Source organism: Pleurodeles waltl, chromosome 9 (assembly GCF_031143425.1).
Source record: "Pleurodeles waltl isolate 20211129_DDA chromosome 9, aPleWal1.hap1.20221129, whole genome shotgun sequence".
Classification (NCBI taxonomy): domain Eukaryota; kingdom Metazoa; phylum Chordata; class Amphibia; order Caudata; family Salamandridae; genus Pleurodeles; species Pleurodeles waltl.
Window position 1 is genome coordinate 457,079,244 of NC_090448.1, and position 18,728 is coordinate 457,097,971.

The 18,728-nt window shown below is 45.7% G+C and overlaps 1 protein-coding gene across 1 annotated transcript in view; it reads right to left on the reverse strand.

Annotated features, from left to right (window-relative positions):
• TDRD9 (tudor domain containing 9) overlaps positions 1-18,728 on the reverse strand; it is a 2,107,755-nt gene that overhangs the window by 1,234,329 nt on the left and 854,698 nt on the right. Inside the window, exon 13 of the mRNA XM_069207577.1 lies at positions 7,263-7,367. Within this exon, the coding sequence (XP_069063678.1) occupies positions 7,263-7,367 (105 nt within the window). The remainder of the gene's footprint in view (positions 1-7,262; positions 7,368-18,728) is intronic.

Below are 18,728 nucleotides of genomic sequence, written 5' to 3' on the forward strand. Positions count from 1 at the left end.
GGTGCTGTGCTGAAGGGGCCCCCTGGAGGGCGGCTGCGAGGCCTTTGTTATGCCGCTGGTGGCAATGTGTGCTTTTAGAGTTCAAAAACTTTTTGGGGGGGTTTTGCCAGTGTTTGTTACAATGTTGAGGGCCTGGTAGCTCCCACAACAATAAAGTGTTACAAAAGCCATGTCAAAACAAGACACGCATTGATGAAACTAAAAGACTTATAAAAATATGTCAGATCAGTTGGCTTTGTCAGTGTTTGTTTGTTTTCATGCTTCCCATAATCGTGTTGAAAATGGTTACACTGATTTTCCATTAGAAATATTTTTGGGAAATACTAGCATGCATCAACACATTTTTCTAAATGACACTTCATTTGCATATAATCAGAGAGCATTCTGGGAGCATTATACTTAGCCTCATAGCCTAAACTTTTCAAACATGTGTATACACGTTTTATTTATTTGTACTGGAACCAACTTCAGTAATGAAGTGTGACCTTAAAACATTTATTTACAGCACTCACCCTAATAATGAAGGTTTTCAAATAATGAACCATAAATACAAGTTCGAACAGCATTATCTTTTGGAAACACATTACCTCAACTGCAGAGCGTTCCACTCTCTGTAAACAGGCAGCAAAAGGGTTTGTGCTACTGGGGGTTGGGCCTACTTGTCCCAAGGACAAAGTAAACATAAAAACTTGCTGCCCTTGACCCCAAACAAGATGTCCCGGGCGTCGGGCTATAGGAATTCCACATCCCTGACTATGCTGCTATTTTGAATTTAAACTACATATGCAAAGCTTTTTCTAGGCTCCTATTAACTGCTTTCTCCTTTGGCACGTGATTAGTGTAACTCAGCATTAAAAAGTTTGGTAATTTATTATAAAAGGAAAAAAAAAATCAACATGTTAGTTCTGATTCCAAACTGAATATGACGATGAATTGTTTAAAATAAATATATTAAATGTTTCCTCTCGATTTACTAGCCACGTTAGTGGTCAGTAACCACACTGCAAATTAAAAGATATGAGGAAAATTCTTCTAAATATTCAGCTTGGAATGTATTTTGTCTGACAATTTTTGTTGTTTAAACTGACTATTAACACATTTTACCAAAAGCACACCTTGCCTCTAGTGATGGCTAGGATTAGAGTTATAACAGTAAATCAGCCTGCTGAATTAATGACGTGATTCGGTAATGGCTTGGGTTGCAGGCATGGCTAAGAAAAAACTGAAAAAATACAAAAAGAAAGACTTTTCAAAATGTCTACTTTTCGAACATTTTTTCAAGGGAATATTTTAAAATTAAATGTAAAATGCATACCGGTAACAATTTCCGAGTTTGCTGGCACACTACACTGTAAACGATTTTCTTGATCTTGATCTGGAATCTAAGCCGTATACTGAATGCATATGTTGAATAAATGAAAATCAAAAACGGAGTCCCTGTTAACCAAACCCTAGTGCAACTGCTCTTTCCCTAAAAAAGATAAATACTGAATTTTAACACAATTGGTAAGGACAATATTTGTGGTACTCAGGGCATGAGTACTAGAGAGAGTCCCTAAGGTCTGCAGAATCTATTATGCTACCCTATGGCGCCCACATACACACCACATACAGATGGCCATCATAGGAAGCATGAAATAGTGATAACCATCCCAAAAACACAACATTGCACACCACTGTGTGTAATGGCTACTAGCACCGCATGTATTATATGTAAGCCACCCCTACAACTGCCACCCCTACAGCATGCTTAGAGGACTAAGGCAGGGTGCATTATATTACATGTGAGGGAACAACTGCACAAACAGATATGCCCCTTTAATACCTGGTTCCATTGCGAGGTATTGAAAGTGTCCAGGAAGCCTTTTTTTTTTTTAAAACATGCACTGGTCACTGCACACTACCCAGTTACATGATGGCCTCACTGAAGATACTGTTGTTTGGTATCTAACAACGTGTCTTAATGAATCTGTACTGATGCCAGGATCAGATTTACTCTGACGTACACCTAAATGGCACCTTAGAGGTGTTCCCTGAAACAAAACCAGTCCAGGAGTGTGCTGTCTGACTGGTGCAGTAAAGCCTGCCACCACAGATGAGTTTCTAACCCCCTGGAAGGGAGAGCCTGCACTCCCAGAGCCCAGAAACAATGTCTGCTCAGCAAACAGTGCTATACCCTCCTCCAGCAGGTTGGCTAGCAATTTAGCATATCTAAGCCAGAGGTTTCAGAGCCTCTGCTGCCTTTTGATATGCCACCCTGGCTTAGCTCGGACTTGGGGAATGCCACCCCCTGTCCTGAGGCTCATTTGACACCTGAGCGGGTGGGAAATTAGGCATGCAGAAGGTGTGACACACTTACAGGCTAGACACACCCCTAAGGTTGGGTATCTCAAGTGGACAGTTGATGCAGGGTTTCACTATCTTGATTTTGGTCAAACTAGGAATTCTGGGTCGAGGTTATGACTACTCACCATACAACGTGGTCAAATAGAGGTGTGGTCATCTCAGGGACAATTAATTGGTTACTACCTTACACTTCACCAAACACCCCTAAAGTCAGTATTTAGGGGTCCCCCTGACACTAGAAATTCAGATTTGTCTACCTGTAAACAGAAGAAGATCAAAGAAGAGCAGTCACCCCCAGAACTAAGGACTTACACCAGACTTGGTGCCAAACCGTGCCCCGCTGCTGGCACCTTGACAATTGCACCAACTCAACCAAAAGCTGTGCATCCTCCCAAACCCTTGGAGGACCGCGTCCAGCTCTTCGCCAACCAGCTACCATCTCCCTTGGGGTGGAGGAGCCATCACCCAGCAACTGCAGGCATCAACCGCAACCGCCGTGTTGATGGCCATCGCACACACTAAGGGAAAAATCACACCATGAGGAGGTTTTTGGAGCTCTAGGTCAGTCTTGTCTCTCTGATGAGCTTCAAGACACTAGACAATCCAGGAGCCCCCCCCCCCCCCCTGCACCAATAACCTGGGTACGGGAACCCTTGCATCAACCAAGGCTTGCTGAGTGTCCAGTCCCGACCTTACCACTGTCAAAATAGACCTGCACAAAGTAGGACCTCTGAACCAACGAGAACATCCCAAATGTGGCCCTGCTGTTGTGTTTTTCTTTCCCTCTGTAGGTCACACCTAAGAAGAGTGAGAGCCTCCAAACCAAGTGACTGGTCGGAGTAACACCTCTGCACTCGAGCCTCACGGCCCAGTTCCAAAAGGCACCCCGACTTGGTCTACAAGTACCCCTATGCAATAAACGTATTTTCTTCCATAGGAAACCATTACTGAGCTCGAGGCGCATGCTTCAAAAACTGGTTATTTGTTTATTTTTCATATTTTCTTTAAAAAAAAAAAACGATAACTCCAAATTAACTTGCCTTATTTTGATGATCTCAGTTTCTAAAATTATACAAAAATCTGTGTTATTTTTATAAATTGGTCTTGGATTTCTTTCTTGAGTCTGTGTACCATTTACTAACTCAGAGCGCAACAAATGCTTAACACTCCCCTCTGAAAAGAATAACCTGCTGGACCACACTACCACAAATAGAGCACTTGGCATTGTTAAGGAAAGCCCTGCAAAATCAAATAGGATTATCAACTGGGACTATAGATTCAAGCCAGTCAGTCTTGGCAGATAAAGCAGACACAAACATCAGTGACTCAAGGAATGGTCACTGGAGGTGGTAAAGCTCCCACAACCACACAGGGCTCACTAAAAATGGTCAACACATGGGGTTGGTATATTGTTGGGGTACAAAGACCACTGACTGAATAATGCACAGAGCAACAGAAGTTGAACTGCTAGGGAACATCTTATACTATAGAACTACGTCCACCAAAAATGCTAACTCGGTGGAGTACAGCGAGCATGGAAGCAAAGACTATGGTGGTATTGCACAACCTACAATAAAATGTAACAATGTGGAGAACAAAGCCAAAGCAGTTGAAATTAGGTTCACTGCCGGTCAAGTGTGGTGGCAAAAACTATGATTCAGACGCTGGGGAAGAGAGCTGGCAAAGTGATGGTATTTGAAATGTGAAAGCAGGAGGCCAATAAAACTTTAACCAATTCCCAGCATTGCATCGCGACTTCGATTATGAACTTAGGAGCTAGACTTGAGAGGTTTACTGGAGTCAAGCTGTAGGAAAGTGCCCTTTTTGGCATGGTTACGCCCTCCCCAACACACACTTTTAGCCTGATATTGATGCTGACTTGATAGAGTGTGCTGGGATCCTGCTAACCAGGCCCCAGCATAAGTGTTCTTTCCCAAAAACGTACCATTGTTCCCACAAATGGCACACCCCTGGCACACAGTTAAGTCCCTTGTAAAACATACCCATGATACCAAGGGCCCTGTGACCAGGGAAAGTCCCCAGGGCTGCAACATGTATTATGCCACCATGGGGGACCCCTGTCAAAGCACATGCACGCTGCCACTGCAGCTTGTGTGTACTGGTGGAGAGAAAAAGGCAAAGTCGACATTGCATCCCTCTCAGGGTGCCATGCTCACAAACCACTGCCAGTGGCATAGGTAAGTCGCCCCTGTAGCAGGCATTACAGCACTAAGACAGGGTGCACTATACCACAGGTGAGGGTATAGCTGCATGAACAATATTCCCCTACAGTGTCTAAGTCCATTCTTAGACACTGTAAGCGCAGTGTGGGCATAGTGAGTATATGGGCTGGGAGTTTGTCATTACGAACTCCACAGCTCCATAATGGCTTCACTGAATACTGGGAAGTTTGGTATCAAACTTCTCAGCACAATACACCCACACCAATGCCAGTGTTGGAGTTATAGAAAAATGCACCCAGAGGGCATCTTAGAGATGCCCCCTGCATTTTAGCCAAACTTCTAGTGCAGGACTGACCAGTCTGTGCCAGCCTGCCACTTCCAGACAGGTTTCTGACCACATGGGGTGAGAGTCTTGCGCTCTCTGTGGCCAGAAACAAAGCCTGTCCTGGTTGGAGGTGCTTCACACCTCCCTCCTGCAGGACCTGTAACATGTGGCTTTGAGCCTCAAAGGCTCAGGCCTCTTGTTATAGTGCCTCAGGAAACTCCAGCTAGTGGAGATGCCACCCCCTCCCCCCGGACAAAGCCCCAACTTTTGGCAGCTAGTTTGGCAAGGAAATTAGGAAAAACAAGCAGGAGTGGACACTTTAGCTAGGACCACCCCAAAGGTGCCCAGAGCTGATGTGACCCCCTCCTTGCAAAATCCTCCATCTTGGTTTGGAGGACAGGGACTAATAGGGTTAGGTCTGTGTCCACCTCCCCAAAGGGAGTGGAAACCAGAAGGATATAGTCACCCTTTGGGACAGTTGCTATTGGCTACTGCCCGCTCACCCCTGAAATGCCCCTAAATCTATGGGCTTCCCTGACCCTAGCTTTTCAGATTCCTGGCAACCTCAAGAACAAAACAAGAAGGACGAAGGAGGACTGCTAAGCTGACACCCAGCAGAGAAGAGTGAAGACACCAACTGACGTGGCCCCAGGCCTACTGGACTGTCTCCAGCTTCTGAAGCCCTGCTACAAGAAGGTATCGCATCCTGCATGACCAGCGGACCAGCAAGAGGACTGCCTGCACCCCACAGGACCAAGAACTCCCATGGACGGCAGCCCCGGTCAAAAAGAAGGACTCCAGAACCGCACAGGATCTGCGAGTCCTGACCAGTCTGCACCCGATGCCCACAGCCCGTGCCTAGGTGGCCTAACCAACTAGAGCTGGTCCCCTGGTGATCCTGACCTAGTGTCCACCCTGGGTTGACTCATCCTATCCAACACGACGATGCCTGCAGCCTAAATCCGGAGGACCCCCCACACCACATGAGAATCGGACAAAGATTCCCAACGCCAACATGTACCCCTGCACCCGCAGCCCTCTGGCCTTGGGGAATCTGACTCTCTGTGCAGAAATGTCCAGCAGTTGGCCCCCCTCCTTGTCCAGCCTTTGGTTTCCCTTCCCAGAACAGACACCGTGGACTTAAGATTGCAGCATCTTTGTGACCCCCGGGGTTCCCCTATAGGAAAGCATAGAGAGCCGGACGCTGTGCTTGCACCCTGCACCAGGCCTGACCTATTGCCCCCCTAGTTCTCCTCTAAACCCCCCAGGTCTGCCCTTCTAAGACAAGAGTACTTATCTGCAAGCAGGCCTGATTCGAAGTGCCCCCAGTCTCCATAGGAGCCCATTTAAAATCGACCTCAAATTTGACCTTTGCACCCGGCCTGCCCCGTGTTGCTGGTGGTGGACACCTAACCCCCAGAGAATGGAGCTGTAAGTCTTGTACTTACCTTGAAACTGTGTTAACTTTTCTTCCCCCAGAACTGTTCATGAAAATTGCACAGTCAACTTTTAAAACAAATTATTGCTATTTATTCGAGAACCATTTAACATGCCAAATTGAAGCAAAGTGGTATTGATACATATGTTGGATACTTCTGCAAATGTGCTGACCTGTAACTTGAATCTTGTCATTCTAGAAATGAATTAACCGCATATATTTTTGCTATATGAAAACAATTGGCCTGGAGTTCGTCATGGAGTGTGTGCTTCATTATTGCCTGCGTGTGTACAACAAATGCTTTGCACTACCCCTGATAAACCTAACTGCTTGACCACACTACCACAAAAGAGAGCATTAGTATTATCTACTTTAACCTCTGTTAAATCTCTGGAACACCCCTTGTCTCTGTGCACTAGCTCATGTTGATATGGTATATACAGAGCCAGCTTCCTACACAAGCAGTGAGAGACACTAGAAGGAATTAACTCGGGGACTTCTGAGAAATTACATAAATACTGAGAGAAGCCTCCAGCTTATAACTATGAGGAGCGCAAAGCAGATGTCAACAATAAATCTGCCTCTAGAGTGAGTCTGCTGACTCTACAGGAAGAATCACAGGAGATGGGCGACCAAGAGGATGAATGTACTATGCAAAACCCAACAACTGATAGAGAGAAAACTGGAATCTGTGATGTGTTCAGCATGTGGACAGAATATTATCAGAGAGCATCACAGTTTCGTTACTCAGACGTCAGTTGTGCAACTATTTGGGAGATAATAAAATGAGTACAAAATAAAGAAGCAATTTATACCTAGATTTGACACCATAGTAGAATTCCTGATAGTGTTATTGTAACACATTGCAGAATGCACCACTGGAAACCACTCCAAGTCAAATAAAATTATGTGACTGCATCCTCAAATACTTATTTAAATATTCTGTGATCTTATAAGCCACCTGACCTACCTTTTCGCTGATTACAGCTCGTCTTGGAAGCCCAACTCAGTCGAAGACTCTGATAATTTGTGTCCTCATCGGAAACCAGTATCCTGGTCAGACAAAAATCTATGACTAGAATTGAAAGACAAACATATAATACAGTTGTAAGCACTAAATGTAAGTTTGTTTAAATATATTTTTGACCATGTTACTTTTCATGCTTTCAAGACATATAAAACATTCCAAAAGATATTCAAGGGAGAAAGAAGACCATTTCCCTGCCTTCAAATAGTCCTTCAGAATAACAAAATGTTTAAAGCACTAAGAAGTGTAAAAATGAGGAAAACATTGTGTACCTTTTCTTATCCAGTGTTCAATCAGTTAGAGTGTTGGTTTTCTTTCTATTTGTCTCTGGAAATGAATTTGATTGATTACACAATTAGGCACAAGTAGTGTACGGAGAATAATTAGACAAGTGTTGGAAATGGCTCTTTCTGCAGGGTCCCCCCCTGTCTTTTGCCTCTGACCTCCTGTTTCTGGACTGCGTGCTGCATTTCATTTTTGCTAGCTTTAGGACTCTGGGCACTTTACCACTGCTGGCCAGTGCAAGTGCGCTCTGTCTAAATGGCATTGGTGATTGGTTTATCCATGATTGGCATATCTGCTTTATTAGTAAGTCCCTAGAGTACAGTGCACGGTGTGTGTACAGGTCTTGTCAATCAAATGCTACTGGTGCACCTGCAGCATTGATTGTGCCACCCACATGAGTAACCCTGTAAAGATGTCTCAGACCTGACATTGCAGTGTGTGTGTGTGTGCAGTTTAAACTACCATTTCGACTTGGCAAGAGCACCCACTTGCCAGGCCCAAACCTTCCTTTTTACTACATGTAAGTCCCCCCTATGGTAGGCTGAAGACAGCCCTATGGGCAGGGTGCAGTGTATTTAAAAGGTAAGATATGTACTGGTGTGTTTTACATGTTCTGATAGTGAAATACTGCTAAATTCGGTTTTCACTATTGCAAGGCCTATCCCTCCCATAGGTTAACATAGAGATTGCCTTGAAATATCTTTCAAGTGTAATTTCCCATTGGAACTCAGAGATCCTGAGTTTGGGGTCTCTGAACTCACAAATTAAAAATATATCTTTTGGTGAAGCTGTTTTTCAAATTGTAAGTTTGGAAAGGACACTTTTAGAAAGTGGGTATTTTCATGCTGAACCATTCTGTGCATCTGCCGGGCTGTGGAATTCAAGTCTGGATCAGGATGGCAGTTGGGCTGTTTATGAATACACTTAAGACAGTCGCACAAAGGGAGGTGAGGTCTGCCGTGCATAGTCTGACGTGTCCTCCTTGACTAGTGGTGTGAGGAACTGACACTTGCACCTGAATAGGGCTGGTCCTGCCCTTACACAAAGCAGTTTCCAACCCTTGTGAGTGTGTCTGGGGCCAGGGCAAGAAAGGCAGGGTCTTGGGCACCTCAGACTTTCCTTTGAAGTTTTCCTACCTCAAAGGCAGAAATGAGTACAAGTACTGGGGGGCGTGGCCAAGATGGCGATCGGAGCGGCAGCATAAACTGCAGCTCCGTCACCCAGCCCGCACAATTATCCTGCTGTTGAGCCCCCAGCCCCCTCCCCCCGTTGCAGGGTGGGGTAACCGCTTGGGGGGCCCCGGAGGACTGTATCGCCGACCGCGACTGCGACTTTGCAGCCGCCGTATTCCCGGAGGAAAACCCGTGCTCGCTTTCAAGTCCGCGCGGCCCAGCAGATCGAAGCCGCATGCTCGGTTGAACTGGAGCTGCCGCCCAGTCCCCGTCGCTACCACAAAGGTAGGAGCTCGCCGCTGCGCCTCCGCCACGCGCGCCGGGGCTGATCGTTAGCCCGCGGAGGGCTCCCCGGCGTGCGCAGGGCCGGCCGAGTCCTCCCGTACACGGCCTTGCTCAATCTCGAGCCGCGCTGGAGCGCGTCTGCTCGTGCCGCTCCTTCCCCTTGCCCAGGCACCCATCGGACGCCCGCGCGTCCCGTAGACTTGTCCCATACCTGGGACCAATTTAAATTAAGCACCGCTGCCGGCCTAAAGAACGGGGAAAGAAAAAAACAAAAGAAAAAAAAAAAAAAAACGAATGATTTAATCGGACGTCCGCATATTCGGAGGCCGCCATTTTGGGCGATTCAAAACTTTGTGGGGCCGGGATCCTATGGCTCAGGAGTGCCGAACCCATCGACAAAGGAAACCACACTGCTTAAACATCCCCCACAGACGTTTTGTCTCATATCTGGGATTAATTTAAGCCAAGCAATGCTGTCGTCCTGGAAAATTGCTCGCAAAAGGATCCCATAATCGGTGGCCGCCATTTTGGGTGCTTTAACAATTTGTGGGGCCGTGATCCTTCGGCCCAGAAATGACGAACTCGTCGGCAAAGAGCATCACACTGCTTCAGCATCCTCCCCACAAACGCTATGCACGCCTGGTGCACTGTTTGACCATATTTGTGTGATAATATCACCCCAAGCCCCACCGTGACCTCCTATGACACCAAGAAAAACAGAACCAGTAAAGTTGAATCACCCTACACAGGCAGTCCGTGCCCACACCAATTTTACCGCACTCCACTCCTTAGTAGTGAAGGGGTAGCTGCAGAACAAACTGCGTACAGATACCCGCGGCACAAGGGGCGCAGCCAATAACGCAAGGTGAGCCTCTTGGCGACACCCCTCAGATCAAAACTTCATAATACATCAAATATTCCTTTCAAAAACTCAAAAGTTCAGGCACAGACACTGCTCCTATCTAGTCTAAAAGCGCCGAATCCACGCCTCTTCAACAGTGCGGTACCTGGCTGGCACCACTAACTGCGTCCTCCTTAAGCTGTTAGTCAACGCTTCTGGCTGATCCTCCCCAAGTTATTCGTCGGACGTGTGCCCAGATCGGCTGGCTTGCCTCAACATCTGACCAAGCGGCTTTCACTGCAGGGTCTCCAAACCCAATACTAACTCACGGACACTGCTGCAGTCCTCAAATGGTGAAACCAAAGACCACCAGAGCACCTCTCACCAAAATGGATCACACTATAACACCCCCTCCAGAAGCCCACATCACTGCGCAATCAACGTTACAGAAGCTGGAGCTAACTTTACAATCATACACTTCACAATTCGAAAAAATCTTGCAAGCCATTCTAGACACTAAGACCACCTTGGAAGCCAAAATAGGTTCTGTAACAGAAGATCTCAACATCCTTCGCACGGACCAACATGCTTTGGCCGATAGAGTATCCGAACTTGAAAAAGACACGGCGTCCTTACCTGGCTCCATGAAAGACCTGCAAACACAGCTAACGCAGCTGTCAACAGAAGTTGATCTCCTGAAGCGCAGAACGGAAGATGCAGAAGGCAGGTCCCGCCGCAACAACATACGCCTGGTCGGATTCCCCGAACGCACAGAGGGCTTAAGCGCGGAACTGTTCATTGAACAATGGCTCATAGACACAATCTTTAAAAACAATATCCCGAAGTTCTTCTCGGTTGAAAGAGCACATAGGATCCCAGGCAGACCTCCAGCACCCGGCTCACAGCCACGTCCTCTTATAATAAGACTCCTCAACTACCGAGACAGAGACCTTATCCTCCAATTATTTCGGAAATTAGGTCCAGTGTGCTACGAAAATGCTACGATAACAGCCTACCCGGACTTTACAGCAGAAGTGCAAAAAAAACGCAACTCCTTCTATCGTGTTAAAACATGCCTCCGCAAACACGATATCAAATATTCACTGATGTTCCCAGCCAGACTTCGAGTACAGGATGACTCTCGCACTTTCTTTTTTACTACCCCAGAAGATGCCTGGACTTGGCTGCATGCTAAAGGCCTGGCGGACCCGCTGGATGCAAGTACTCAGGATGACACTAGATCTCTCTCTACTCTGAACCGTAAACAACGCAAGAAACAAAGAGCCGGACCCTCACCTGAGCAGGCAAAATCCGAGCGCTCTCAGCTCCTCCGGGCAACATCTAATTTTGTCAACGCTTCTACCATTGTACTACCTTTGCAAACGGAAATCGAACTGGAACAGGATACAAACTCTGACTCAACCGAGTCTACACGTGGTCCTCTCCTTACTCCACGCACGGCGGATGATATCTGCTGAAAGGTCGGACTTGCTTACTTAACGTCTAAAAGTTTTCACCACAGCTTCTTCAATGCTCTTACGCGCAGTCTTGCAGCCAACGGGTGCCCCCCCCGACTGGTGCGCTTTGATTTCTAAACCATAGGAAACCCGGGCAGGGTAAGACCGCACTCTTGCACCAACGCTAACTGCCACCCCCCTGCTCCATATGGACAAGTATCTCACACTGGATTTTTCCGGTATCGTTTTCTATATGTTAATGGTTTATTTGTTGTATGTTGTTTTAGTGTGCACCTCTATATTAGGAGTACGGATTTACAGTAGGCGGGTTAAACATAAAAAAGCGGCAAACACATATGGAACGCTTACTGTAGTAACAAATGTACAGCTGACAGCTTGTTACTTACTGGTCAGCCAATCATAGTGACTGGGTCCCATAACAATGTCAAGATCGGGTTGACAGATAATTATAATTCAGATTATATAATATACAAAAAACAACTATGGCTACTCACAAGCACCAAGGGACCCTGAAATACAAAATACTCACATGGAATGTTAAGGGTATGGCTAATCCTCGAAAACGCCAAAGAATTCATGCTTTTCTTACAAGATATCAAATACACATAGCTCTGCTGCAAGAGACACATTTCACCAAATCCATCCTGGACACTGCGCGTTCAAAATGGAAGGGTCAATTATACGGCACCTCTTCTTCGTCCTTTGCTCGCGGAGTAGCCATCTGGATAGCACCTAGTGTCCCGTTTGTACTCTCTCGCACACAATGTGATCCAAATGGTAGATATGTAATACTTGAAGGCGCCTTAGACGGGTCCCCATTAGCTCTGGTCGCACTATATTCCCCAAACGTGAACCAGCGTGACTTCTTGTCCACGCTCACTACTGGCAACCTTAGCGACCCCACACTGGAATGCATATGGGGGGGGTGATTTCAATAGTGTCCTGGACACTCAAATGGACCGCTCATTTCCCCCACTTATTGCAGCCCCCGCTAATCGCGCCTCAGAGACTTTGGCGCAGTGGGCATCAAACAATGGACTAAGAGATATATGGAGGGTGCACCACCCCACTCACCGTGAATATTCTTACTTCTCCCCAGTACATAAACTGCATACGAGGATAGATATATTCTTTGTATCCACCACTATTAATCATAAAATTTGCTTATCTGAATATTTGGCACGCACAATATCAGACCACAACCCATTATGCCTGACATTGACATGGGGACACATGCACACTCGGATACCAACATGGCGTCTGCAACCAGAAGCCCTCCTAGATCCTCCTTTTCAACAAGATATCTCCAAAAGTTTAACTGATTACTTCCTATCAAATAAAAACACAACCTCATCTCGTGCCATAGAATGGGACGCTCATAAAGTGGTGATAAGGGGTCATTGCCTTTCGGCTACGGTAGGGGTCAGGAAGGTACTCATTAAGGAATTACAAGACTTAGAAACAAAGCTCCGAAGCGCAGAGAATGCAAACGATAACACCGAACCCGCACTGGCAACACTACACCTGCTTAGGTCTACTCACAAGGAGACAGACAATAGATTGAGTAAACATGATTATAGACACTATATGACCAGACAACACGCTGAAGGTGACAGATCTGGTAGATTATTAGCTTGGCTGACTCGGCAGCCATCACAATCAACACCCATTGGCGCAATACGCGTAAACTCTGACACCATCGTTAATACCCAAGCAGGCATAAACGACGCCTTCTTCACATATTATCGCACCCTTTATACACCCCCTCCACAACCTCCAGAGCAACATCTTATTGACACACTATACCTGGTCCCCCAAAATCAACCTATCCTTGACAACTCCGCCACCCTAGACGGCCCTATCACTATTGAAGAACTGCGGCTTGCACTATCACAAATGGCACGTAATAAAACACCCGGGTCAGATGGCCTACCGATAGAATATTACAATTCCCACTCCGCCCTCTTACTACACCCACTTACAGAAGTACTCAATGAAGCACATCGTAAATTACAACTACCGGACTCAATGTGCGAAGCATTGATAGTGGTTCTTCCAAAAATGGGTCGTGACCCTCTAGATGTCAAATCATACAGGCCGCTCTCTTTGCTAAACACAGACTGCAAATTATTAGGAAAAGCACTCGCAAACAGGCTCCTCCCCTACTTACCGTCTTTAATACACCATGATCAATCAGGCTTCATTCCTGGCAGAAGCACTTTCCTGAACATTAGGAGACTCTTACATATAATACACAGCAATGCAAACTCGGAAGCAGTGGCTCTTTCCCTAGATATAGAAAAAGCATTTGATACACTCAGCTGGAATTATCTTTTACACACACTCAAAGCATTTGGTTTCGGCACTGGTTTTATTAACTGGATCAAAACGCTTTACTCCAGGCCCACTGCCCGTGTCAAAAATGGACGAGTCATCTCTGAAGCATTCCCCATAGGCAGGGGCACTAGACAAGGCTGCCCATTATCCCCATTGCTGTTCGCTATTGCCATGGAGCCACTTGCGATTAAACTACTGAGCTCCGCACATATATGGGGCATCCCGGAGTCTAATACCCACCACATCGTATCTTTGTATGCAGATGATGCCTTAATATATCTGCGTGACCATTCGGCCCACATGACGGAGGTATTGCAGTTGCTAGACTCCTTCGCCATCGCCTCTGGACTGCACGTCAACTGGTCCAAATCAAGCATATTCCCCATTTCTCCATCCCCGGTAGCTCACCATACGACACTACCGCAATATAAATTATCCTGGTCGTATATAACCTTTAAATATCTGGGAGTGCAGATCTATCACTCCATTATAGATCTAAAAGAAGGAAACATAGATAGGGTCCTTGCCTCTGTTCGGGGCTCAATATCCTTCTGGAGCTCACTCCCTCTGTCACCAATGGGCCGGGTGGCGATAGCCAAGATGCTCATCCTTCCAAGGTTTTTGTATTACTTTACAGCCCTCCCGCTGTGCTTGCCACGTTCCTTTTTTAATAAGCTACAATCAATGCTAACTGATTTACTCTGGGGTAAGGATAGACGCAGAGTGGCGTTGTTAATAACACAACACCCGCAGGAGATGGGTGGACTGGGAATGCCTAACTTCGAAAGATATTACGCAGCCGCTCAATTATCTTGGCTGTCCACATGGTTACGTGACACCCCGTCGGTTGAAAGCAAGATGTTACAGACACATACAGCACCACAGGGGCTGCTGCTCTCGATACTAACTAACGCTCCTCACACGCTTCCCAGACTAATATTACTAGAGGCAGCCCGATTCTGCTGGCGCAGATATGTCCAAAATAAGACCACATCTCTCCCCTATTCGCCCCTGTTGCCACTGCTTCAATTGCCGGGTACCCAAACCCTGTCACTACACCACGATACACGAGAAATGAATAGGCTCCAAATAGGTGATTTATACTCTAGCTCCACGATGCATACGTTCGCGGAACTGGTGACTGCAGGCATTATGCAAAATGGGGCCTTTCTAACATTTAATGCTATAAAGCTACTGCTCAACAACATCTGGGGCGTAGGAGACTCGGAACCTCCCGAATCCTCACTGCTCACCATTATCCTAACTATTGGCAGCTCAAAGGGCATTATTACCACACTATATAAAGCATTGCTTGAGGCAATATGCACAACACTGCCACATGCAAAAGCGCGTTGGGACTCTGTCCTTTCTACCCCATTACCACAGAAGACCTGGGTTACTGCCCTTGCAACAATCAAATCAATATCCCGTAACCCTCGCCTACGTTACACCCAATTTAATTATCTTCACCAATCATATCTATCACCAGCTTGCATCCAAAAAATCTACCCCAATACAACACCAACGTGTCCCAGATGCGCTACACCAGCAGCTGACTTCTATCATATGGTTTGGAGTTGCCATCCCATAAACTTGGCCTGGCAACGAGTGACGGAGATCACAGCAGAGATCTCATCTCACACCCTGGTACCCACACCTGACTCCTGTTTACTCGGCATACGTCATCGTGTCAAAAAAGATAAACATACGCACAGGTTTATAGACCTGGCATTTGTGGTGTATAAACGTTTGATAGCAACACATTGGAAAGCCCCACATACCCCCTCCCACGCGACATGGCTACGGGAGTTACATAGCCGATCTCAAGCTGAAGCACAGACGCTGCACTTGCTACAGCACAGAGGTCTCATTCTTTCGGGCCCGGAGATTTGGGACACGTTTGTGGTGGCAATAGAGGCCAGAGATGACATGTACCCCCCGTGAACAGGATACAACATACAAACAACACAGCTTGAGCTGACGCCGTTAATACTTTAGCTACACGGTACCAGTTCTGATTGTCCTTAACTGAACTCATTGCTAATATTCTCCTTCTCTCTCAAATGACACTTCCCAGCTGCACCCATTCACACCCCACGCGCTAACATAGGCATGTAACATACATTTACAACATGTAAAATATTCTTGCCCTTGTATCTGTCAATACCACAGACACTTTTTACACCCTTGAGATGTAATTCACCTCAATTACGGATGCCGTCAGAGTTTGGCCAGACCCCCTTAAGCCGCAATCATTCCCCATAATAGCTCTCACGCTAAATGCCACTGTACCCTCCTTTCACTCTGCCCTTAATTTTCTCGCACTCTTAGGATTGGTTATAAATGTTCTCCCTTTCAGTTATTCTCGTTCCCCTCTTTCTATCCCCCCTTCCCCTCTTCTCTCTTTGACATCTTACGGTGTAGCAATGCTGTGTAAAATTATACAATTGTACAAACGTATTGCAAAATGGCGAACAGCTATTGTATTGTTGTGTGAAGATTGTGTTTAATAAACAGATTTAAAAAAAAAAGTACTGCACCTCTGTGACCACAACTGTAGAATCCTTCTAGAATGAGGACATTCTGACAGAAAGAAGAGCTAAATGCTGTAGGATGGACTGCCGCTCTGCCTGTTGCTTTGCTGGTGTCTAAACTAGGGTAGTGCGCTATCTAGGGCTCGCTCCAACCAATGCATTACAAGTTCTTCAACATACATGTTTGAGACATTGGTGTGGTAAGGCACATAAGGCTGCATCCAGAGCACGCTGGTAGTGGCATTGTCATTGCATGTGTTCGAGAGTCCGGAGACTCAGTCGAGTATATCTAGTATTCTGAAAATAATCGGAGCTGTATCCATTATATTACCTTTTGCATGAACCTATGCTTGTTGATTGTCCTTGACATTATTATTGCACAGATTTGAGCTTGTTTTTTTATGCTCTCTGTAGAGGTTTCCAAAGCAGCCAGGCTTGGTGCGTCCAGACTATAAAGCCCACCACATCCAGGTGCTCACTATTCCTCCAGAGCTTTCCGGGTTTGGTCCTTCCTCTGGCTGTGGCACGCCTTCTCTCTCTGGACTTTGAGAGAGTGCTTTCTGGAGGTTGATTTGGAAGTTTATTGAAGAGTAGGTCCTGCTTTTACTGTGAGCTTTTATCTTAAGTAGATAAACAAAGGGCATTTGCTGGAGTTTGCTGGCAGTCTGCCAGATGCAATATTTATTGCTCTTTTTTTCTAAAGATATGAAGTTACATAACTAAAGGAACACTGTGATTAGAACAAAGTGTTTGCTTTTATCTGTGTATCTGTATCGCAAGGAAAATTCTGAAGAAATTATTTCTTCCATGTAAAGGATATTTTTTGTTTTGGAATGAGTATACTAACTTAAATGTTTTTAGAAGATTACTCTTTATTTAAGACAGGATATTTTAGAAATGCAGAATATTGCTGAATTATCTAGTGAATCTCAGCTTTAACAATACCTTTAGAACACTTAGCTTGGGGTGTATTTTTTTGTTTCATTTTGTTTTTTGTCATCATATTCTTGGTATGATATTCAGTGAATTGTGGTGAATTTTGAGAGAAAACAAACTAATGACCGAGAGATTATAACAGTGTTATAGTTAGTTATAAAATTACATTGCTGTGTGCATTGCGATTTCTTTTTGCAGGTCTCCGTCCCTGCAGTCCCCTTTCTAATTCCCTTCCCCTTGCCTTGCCACTCTAATACTCTGTGCTACAAAAGGTTTCCAGAGTTGGAGGTGCCTGGAGGTGGGCCTAACTTATCATCTTGTATAGATCCTTAGGAATAGGAGCTTCACTCTGACAGTGGGGCTGCTGCTTCTGTCCTAGGAGTGTAAGCACTGGCCTTTGCTTTCTGCAACCTTCTTTCCAAGGTTCTCCAAGGGTTTAAGTTGAGCTTGCCTCCTGTTTAGAAGTCTCAGGGACATCAAAGACTTCACTTGCCAGCATCTGGTCAGGGTCCTAGCTTGCCAAGTGGTGCCAACGCCAGTCCCTAGGCCCCTGGAAGTGTAAGCTGGTGACCTGAAGGATTTAGTCCTTGCACTGGCACGCTGCACCAGAAAAATCGACGCAGTGACTGTTTCGCAGCTGCAGAATCAATGCTACAAGCTCCATCAACCCAGCGTGTCTGGATTTTCCGTGCATCGTCCTCAAGGCGTCAATTTCTCATCGACCCCACACCGCAGTAAGGAACTGCAACGCATCCCCTTTCTTGCGAGGAAAGAATCGATGTATCACCTCCCCTGTGCAGTAAGGAACCAACACATTGCTTTGCTTCTTCACGTCTCACCTCCCATGTGGCCGTATTGTATTTGTTTTTGACACATCCCAGGTATGTTGTGCTAAAAATATACATTGATTCCTATTAAGACTCATTTCAGCCTTTAAAAAGTGATATCTTTACTTGTGTATAGCAAATTTTTGTTGTTTTACTCAGATAAATATTGCCTATGTTTCAAAACTGGTGTGGAGTACTTTTTTGGTGTTTTCACTGTGTTACTGTGTTACTGTGTGCTTGTGTGTGTTTACACATTGTCTCTGAGATAAGCCTGACTGCTTGTGCCAAGCTAACAAGGGGGTGAGCAGGCGTTATCTGAGCTTGGTGACTCCCTGCCTAGATTGTGAGTCCCTACTTGGACAGGGTTCAAACCACTGTCAACAAAAGACCCCATTTTTGACAACCAGCATCACTGACAGTACATAAAACAAGCTGAGTAAGCGATGCATAGCCATGTAGGACAGCTTCACACAAGAGATTATTTAAGAATTTTGGGGTAATGGATCAATAGAAGGTGGGATTTCAAAGAGCAGGAAACAGTAGAAGGCAGAGAGTATATAGAAGAAGAGAGTTCCACAACTTAAGGACAAAAGATGTGAACCGTTTGTTGCAGGTGGGTCCTACCAGTGCTCTCTTTTGGGGGACTTTTTTTTTCATCATCAGACTCAATTCATTTCATTTAACTTTATTTCGGTAAGTAAAAACATACCATAA